An 8,222-nucleotide genomic window follows, 5' to 3' on the forward strand; every position below is an offset into this window, starting at 1 on the left:
CAAACGACGCAGGCTCAGCCTCCGGGTCGCGGGCCTCTTGGGCCATCCGCTGCGAGGGGGTCGTGGTGGCTCTCAGGTCATGGCCCCAGCTTGGGGGAATGATGGCAGCGTAGATCCCATCCCCAGGCTCCAGTACCGGGTCCTGATCGTCTTGTGTTTGCGGTTGTCTGCAGGAGGACGGACAGTGGGACATGACGACTCTCTGTCGTACCCAGTCCACTTCTGGGTTGTGGTGCAGCAACCACGAGTGTCCTATGATGAGGGATTGGCGCCCGAGATTTGCAACTGCGAAACGTGCCCGCTCTGTGTGTCGCCCAAAGGTCAGGAGGGCTTCTAGCTCTTCTGTTATGGCTCCATTTTCGTTCGGGGTTCCATCGACATTACGGATGGGAATGGGCTGGGGAAGGGGGGTTGTCTCTAGGTTGTGCTTTCGGACGAACTCGGGGCTTACGAAGTTCCCGGTGGCTCCTGAGTCCAGGAGGGCTGATACAGATACCGACGCGAGGGAGGTTAGGGCGGTCAGTTTCACTGTGAGGTTAAGAGACCTGGGGGACTGCTTGGAAAGGACGTAAATGGCTGGGGGGAGACTGCTACCTCGGGCGTTGCTGCCCTTGGAGTCTTCTTGTTCTCACGGGTGGAGGATGCGTTTCTCCTCTTTTTCTTCGCGATGACTCGGTGAAACTTTGGCATTGGCATTGGCTTACGCATGCTGTGGTATTTACACGAGCTATCTTCTACGGGCGGCCGGGACGCATCCCTTACCGGTCGCCTGCCTGAAAATCCCTCTGGGGTTCTTCCTCTGGTTCCCCCTCCACCGTCTCTGTCCCTTCGGTCAACTGCCTCTTCAGCCCTTCCATCAATGTTCTCAGGTCTTCCGGGTGGAGACGTCGTACTCGGCTGACCCTGGGGTGTGGGCATTCTCGCGCAAGATGACCCGGGGTGTTACAATTGTAGCACCGTCTCTGGTCAGTCCTCGACCTGTCGAGATCCATCGGCTGGGGGCCCGTCCCTGGTGTAGGACGGGCTGCTGGGGTGGGGGGTGGAGGTGCGGGAGCAGGTCGTGGGGGGGTCTGCGCGGGTCGGGTCTGGGATGGGGTCGCGGTCAGCAGAGGTCGAGCTGGCAGGAATGGGGGTCTAGGTGGGGGTGCGCATGGTTGGGTGGCTTGGAAACGTCACCACTGGTTGTCCAGAAGCGTGGCTTCGCGCTTCCACTCAGTCCAAGTGGTGGGCATGGGGCGGAGGCGGTATATACTCTCTCTGAGCCGTGAGTTAATCGCTTGCTCAAACCGGTCGACCAGCCTGACATCGCCTAGCCTCGAGGCGGGCCCCAATATCTCGAACTCCTGGATGACCTTATCCACGGAGTCAGTCCCTTGGCAGATGACTGCCAACTTCTGCCGAGCTGTGGCCTCCTGGTTCGGGTCCTGAAACATGGCGTCGAGTTCCGTGTTGAACTCGTCCATGGTTATGGTGGGGGAGGTGGCTGTCAGCAGGGTGATCGTCTGTTGTGTCGCCCACGCCCCTGCGGGTCCTCCCTTCATGTAGGAGAGGACGAAGAGGATCTGGGATAGTTTGGTAGGGAACTCGGCTGCGCGGACGTGGAAGTAGATCCCGCACTCGGCTTTGAAACGATCGAGGTCTTCACTGGCTCCCGAGAAGGGAGTGGGGGCAGCGACCTTCGGTGGTTTGGGTCTGGGCGCGAGTGTGGGTACGGGCGCGGGTGCAGGGGCGGGTGCGGGTGCAGGTGCAGGTGGGGGGTGGTTGCGGGTTTGGCTCTCCACAATGGCTTGGAGCTCCTGGAAGCGGGCCAGCAGGTCGTCATACTGTTCTTCTGACACCATGGCTGGGGAGGTGGGGGAGGCGGGGGAGATAAGGTTAAAACCTTCTTCTGCTGTCAGGGACGCGTCCGGGGTCGAGAGGGCCTGGGGGTAATATCCGGCACTGAGGCCGTCGCGGGGTGTGGAGCGGGCGTGCGTACTGGCGGGCCCGATCCGGGACAGTGGTCCCTGGCCACTCAGACTGAAGTGGAGAATGTGTTATTATTATTAAAGGGGAAAACTATACTACTTACCTGAAGTGGAGAATGTGAGAAGAAGGTTACTTCTTCGGTTCCCACTTCAGGTACATTTATGTACATGCGGCTTGAGTCACATGACAGGTGCCACGTCATCCTCGGAGGCAGCCGCAGGCATCCGGGTGTCCCCATGGGGGATCCCGAGAGCGTCCGCTACATGCGCGCGTGCTGGGCACAGCGGGAAGCCGTCCAGGGTGTGTGGGCCGGACGGGTCAATAGTACATCGATACAAAGGAAGGTGGTCCGTGTAGATAGAAAGAAATAAGCAAGAAGAGGAAGATGAGAAGAATGAAATAAAGAAAGGGGAAAGAAGAGGGAAAGGAAAGGGGAAAGAAGAGGGAAAGGAAAGGGGAGGAGAGGGAGGAAGGAGGGGGGAGGGGGATAGACAGCGGGGAGCGGGTGTGGTGTGGCCGGGTGGGCCTGGGTCAGGCGGGTGTGCCCTGACAGGAGGCGTGCGAGGACGTCCGAAATGAGTGGGAGGGGGTATGAGTTTTTGACTGTGATCTCGTTGAGCTTCCGGTAATCCTGGACTAGGTGCAACATTCCATCCTTCTTCTTGACAAAGAAGACTGGGGCTCCCATCAGGGATTTGGACGCCCGTATGCGCCCGTTCTGCAGGTTCTTGCACAGGAACTCGTCTAGTTCCTTCTGCTCTGGTCGTGACAGGGGGAAGGTCCTCCCTCTCGGGAGCTTGGCATCTGGCACCAGGTCTATCGTGTGGTCCCAGGGCTTCCGTGGGGGCAGCTGGTCAAAGGCCTCTTTCGAGAATACATCCCGGAAGTCCTGGTACTGCTCTGGGACCAGCGCCTTGAATGGTGCAGGCTCTGCTTCCGGTTTGCGGGCTTCCTGGGCCATCCGCTGAGATGGAGTCGTGGTTGCTCTCAGTTTGTGTCCCCACCCCGGAGGGATGATAGCGGCGTAAATCCCGTCCCCTGGTTCCACTACGGGGTCCTGGTCGGCGTGTCCTCGTGTCGACTGACAGGAGGATGGGCAGCGAGACATACTGACCTTTTGCCGTGTCCAGTCTACCTCTGGGTTGTGGTGCAGCAACCACGAATGGCCTATGATGAGGGACTGCCGCCCTAGGTTTGCGATGGCAAAGTGGGCCCGCTCCGTGTGCCGTCCAAATGTCAGAAGGGCCTCTAGCTCCTCAGTTATGGCCCTGTTCTCGTTTGGGGTCCCATCAACGTTGTGGACAGGGATGGGTTGGGGGAGCGGGGTTGTCTCAAGCCCGTGCTTTCTGACGAACTCGGGGCTCACGAAGTTCCTGGTGGCTCCTGAGTCTAAGAGGGCTGATACAGAGACAGTAGCGAGGGAAGTCAAGGTGGTTAGCTTTACGGCTAGGTTGAGGGATCTGGGGGGTTGCTTCAACAGCACATAGATGGCGGGTGGTGGGACCGCTACCTCCGGCGCCATGCTTGGTATCTCTCTGTTTGAGGACGCGGTTTTCCTCTTTTTCTTGGTGATGACTTGGTGGAATTTAGGCATCAGCGCCGACTTAGGTGCCTCACAGTATCTACACGAGTTGGTACTATCGCCTGCAGGCAGCCGGGACGCGTCCCTCACTGGTCACCTTCCTGAAAATCCTCTTGGGCCTCCACTTCCTGCCCTTCTCCCTCTGCCTCTGGTCTATCTACCAGCTGTCTCCTCAGCCCCTCCATGAGCACTCTGAGATCTTTGGGGTGCATCCGTCTGGCTTGGCGGGTTTTCGGTTGCAGGCAATCCCATGCGATGTGCCCTGGTGTGTTGCAATTGTAACACAGCCCATTTCGCCTCTGGTCGATCCTCAAGTGGTCGAGGTCCATGGATTGTGGCCCTGCTCCTGCTGCAGGGCAGGGCGTGGGGGGCTGGGGTGTGGCGGCAGTGGGTAAGGGGCGTGGCTGCGGGAGAGTGGCAGGGAGTGGGGGTCTCAGGGGCAAGAGTGGGGGCCTGGTGGGGGCTAAGCGGGGTTGCATTGCCTGGAAACGCCGCCACTGGTTGTCAAGGAGGCTGGCCTCGCGTTTCCACTCGGCCCAGGTCGTTGGCATGGGGTGGAGGCAGTAAATGCTTTTGTGGAGCCGGGAGTTGATCGCCTGTTCGAAGCGGTCCACTAGCCCCACGTCCCCTAGCCGCAAGGCGGGTCCAAGGATCTCAAACTCCTGGATGATCTTATCCACGGAGTTGCTGCCCTGCCGCAGAGTGGCCAGCTTCTGTCTGGCTGTGGCCTCCCGGTTCGGATCTTGGAACATGGCATCGAGTTCCGTGTTGAACTCATCCATGGTGAGTCGGGGGGAGCCCGTCGTCAGTAGCACAATGGTGCGCTGCATCGCCCACGCCCCTGCAGTCCCTCCCTTCATATAGGACAGGACAAAGAGGATCTGGGAGAGGGGGTTGGGGAATTCCGCTGCTCGGATGTGGAGATATATGCCGCATTCGGCCTTGAAGCGGTCAAGGTCTTCGGCTGCTCCAGAGAAGGCAGTGGGGGGGGCGACTTTAGGCGGTTTGGGTCTAGGGGCAGGTGCAGGTGTTGGTGCGGGGACCAGTGGCGGTGCAGGCACGGCTGGGGGTTGGTTCTGAGCTTGGCTTTCTACGATGGCCTGGAGCTCGTGGAATCGGGACAGCAGTTCATCGTACTGCTCTTCGGTTACCATAGCGGGGGAGGTGGAGGAGATGAGGTTGAAGCCTTCTTCTGCTGTCAGGGACAGCTCCAAAAGCGGCGAGGTCCCTGCGCACGGGACTCGGTGGGACAAATAGCGGCTGTGCGTAGTGGCGATCCCATCACGGGGTGAGCGTCCCCAACCACTTAAGCTGAAGTGGGAAGTTGAGAAGAAGGCTGCTTCTTCTGTTCCCACCCCAGGCACTATTATATACATGTGGCTAGGGTCATGTGGAAGAAGCCACGTCATCTCCGCACACAGCCACACCTCCCTGGGTGTCTCCGTGGGAGATCCCAGAGGTGGCCGCTCAGTAGGCAGGAGTGTGCGCGGCACGTGCGGCGATCAGGGGGGCAGGGTCAGGTATATAGTAGTACATGGAGAAAGGGAAATCGACTGTAGAATAGAAATAGAAATAGAGATAGAGAGAAGGGGGAAAATGGGGGAGGGGAGACGGGGAGTGATAACGGGGTAGTGCGGTACGGTGCAGGGTGCGGCGCGGGGTCAGGCAGGTGTGCCCTGACATCAAGTAGATGTGGACACTCACCTGGACTTGGTGATGCAATCGATCAGGCATGTGAGAAGATGGGAACCGAGGATTCAGTGCAAGATATGACAATAGGTTGCACATAATAAAGCACTCAAACTTGTGCTGCAATTCATTTTCATTGCGGGAGAAAAGTTGAGATGGATCCAAATGGTCAAACAAGTGCCTTAGGGCATATTTGACATGTCCAGGAAGATTCCTGAGTTGTTCCTGAAAATTCTTCCATTTGTTCGCACCTCCAGATGACATCTCCATGGGGATGCCATACAGGTTCCAATCGATGATGTCATTCACAAGTGCAAGGAGTCAAAAGCCGATGAAGTATCCCTCCACATCATCAATGAAGAAGTCTTGTCAGTGACAATGGGGTTACCAGTGATAAATTCCCTTGCTGTTGCATGGTAGAAATCAATGGTTTCAGTGTTGTCCAAGGGAAGATTGAGTATGGAGGTGATCAGCTCCAAAGACTTCCACACTTTATCCTCTGTCATCTCCAGGAGCCATGACAGGGAATGTGTGCTGTTCACCTGTGGATCATATGCAGCGATGATCATCCCTGTTAGAACTGGGTGAGGGCAGACAATTCCAGAGGGGAACTGGAGACTTAGCAAGGAGGGACCTTGGCCTCAGCGACTCATGCAGAGCACTGTGCCATTGCTGTTTGTCCATTTGGTCCTTAATTTCAGAGGCAGTGAGCAGGAAGTCTCTAGGGGGCATTTCAGGTCGATTTTAGACTGAGGGCCTAAAATGAGTATGTACAAGCACCTGTATATAATAGAGAGACAAATGCACAAGGAAGTCAAAGGGGGTCTGAATTGGAACAAAGGTGTCCAAATGGGGACAAAGGGATGATGGAAGCAGAGCAGCACCAAAGGTCATAGGTTAGAACCTGTGGTACATCTGAAAGGAGATAGGGAGGGTGAAGCCCAGAGGGGCAGGAGGATGAGGTGAAGTGGGGATGATGACTAACTGGCTAAAATGGAGAGAAGCAGCAGTCCAAATAAGGATGAGGGGAAAGTGCAAAAGATACATTACAATCGGCGAAAGTGCTGAGTAAGGTCCATGGAGCTTGGAGGTTGTGGAGCTTATGGAGGTTGCGGAGGTGGGGTTGAAAGTCCAAGGAATGTTGGCAATGGTGTTTACATAGTATGAGGTCACCAATGCAATGGACTAAAGCCAAGGTGGAGTCAAAGTCCGAGGTCAGAACTATGATGGAATCTCGGAGCGAAGGTATGAGCGGTGTCCAAGTACAGGGTATGGGACAGTGGTGGAAGGTCGTAACTTGCCAGAGGTTTGGTGGAAGAGGGTCAGAGGAAGGAGAGTGATGAGAGGAGTGGGGAGAGGAGTGGGGAGAGGAGTGGAGGAGGAATGGTGTCAGGTCCGAAGGCAAGTATCAGAGCAGACGGAAGTAGGGTAGGAGAGGGATGGAAGGGTGGAGGTGACATGAGGAGTGAGGAGGAGTAAGAGGAGGAGGGTGGTGAGAGGAGTGATGTTCGGTCCGAAGGTGAATATCGGAGCAGATAGAGGTAGGGTAGGACTCCAGAGGTGATGAAGATGGGGGTCCGGGAGTCGGATCAGGATCGGGTATGTATGGATATGACAATCCCCATGACTTGGCAGTAAGTGTCAGCAACATGGGGATGGATTTCAGAATTGAACATGTACACTTGTACCCACAGGTATTCAGAATGAACATCGGTAGGCGCATCTTGGAGATTGCAAAAGTATTCAAACTTGGATTGAAGGTCAGCACCATGTTGAGTCAGATGCAAACATCATGAATCCATATTTCAGCAATAATGGGCAACCCACAACAAGCTGAGGTGAAAGAATGAAGGTGTCATTCTAACAGTTTCCACTCTGATTTTTGGATACAGTCAACGAGCTTCTCCTGGACCATCCTCAGGATGGTGGGGTTGTGCTTGTAATTATCCAGATCCTCGCAAGGAAGGTTTCTGTAGGCAGGACCAAATTTTGCAGTCGAAGCCAAAATTATTTGTGTTTTTGGACAAGAACCAACAAACACTGCAAAGTTGATCGGTAGACCATCCAGCAGTAGCACAGCCTTCATCAAGTTCTCAAGTGTTTCCTGATCCCCACATTCATCTAAGCTGTCAAGAATGATAATGAAGCATTTCTCGCTCAACAGCCACAACTCCTCCAGATCACACATTGGGCTGATGATGAGAGCCTTCACTTGCTCTGAAGCTAATTCTAGGTCCTCCCACTGAAGATGTTTTACAAGTGACAATTTGAAGTCCTCACTGAAGATTGCAAGTTGTTGCGCAAGTGTAGATGGAAACATTTCAGCGGAGTCGAGCCCACTGTCTTTTTGATTCTTATCCCAGAAGAATGACACTGCCAGTCTTCCTTGATTAGCAAGAGTCGAAGCGATGCTTAGAGAAATTGCGGTCTTGCCAGTTCCAGGAGAATCGTGTGGCCAGAAGCATCGGTTTTGGACTTCTCCCAGATGTTCAAGTACAGATTGCCGCATCACACCCTGTGTGGTTCAAAGGCACTCTGATTTACTCTGGATGTGCTTGTAATCAACAGGGAGTCGTGTGAGTTTCCAAAGTTCCACTGGGGATAGCATTGATTAGAAAGTTTGGTGCATGAACATGGAGGCGTACATTGCGTGAATAAATGATGAGTGTGGAGGAAGTCCAAGGTAGAAATCCTCAACTTCATGGAAAAGGCTGGGTTGGGCTACCATTGTAACAGCATTAGTGGATCGAACATACCTGGAAGCGGGTGTTACAGGAATGGGTTCCGGGGAACCCAACCTGAACTGTTCAGCTCACTAATGGAGGTGGCTGCATAGCCATTGTGTTAGAACTGGGCGGATTCGGACGACTCCGGAGTGGAATCGGAGACTTAGCGTGGAGGGACCTTGGCCTCAGCGACTCAAGCGGAGCGCTGTGCCATTGCTGTTTGTCCATTTGGTCCTTAATTTCACAGTAGGTGAGCA

At 55.1% G+C, this 8,222-nt stretch overlaps 1 protein-coding gene across 1 annotated transcript; it reads right to left on the reverse strand.

The window, feature by feature from the left end:
- Positions 1-6,647: 6,647 nt before the first annotated feature.
- Positions 6,648-7,748, reverse strand: EI90DRAFT_3126013 (uncharacterized protein; the record flags this gene model as incomplete). Its single annotated transcript, XM_039063887.1, has 4 exons — positions 6,648-6,866; positions 6,928-6,987; positions 7,029-7,072; positions 7,130-7,748. The coding sequence occupies 4 exons, from the start codon at positions 7,746-7,748 to the stop codon at positions 6,648-6,650; spliced, it is 942 nt and encodes a 313-aa protein (XP_038914344.1).
- Between the last annotated feature and the right edge of the window lie 474 nt (positions 7,749-8,222).

The sequence above is a fragment of the Cantharellus anzutake genome, assembly GCF_015039405.1.
Source record: "Cantharellus anzutake strain C23 chromosome Unknown EI90scaffold_35, whole genome shotgun sequence".
Taxonomy (NCBI): domain Eukaryota; kingdom Fungi; phylum Basidiomycota; class Agaricomycetes; order Cantharellales; family Hydnaceae; genus Cantharellus; species Cantharellus anzutake.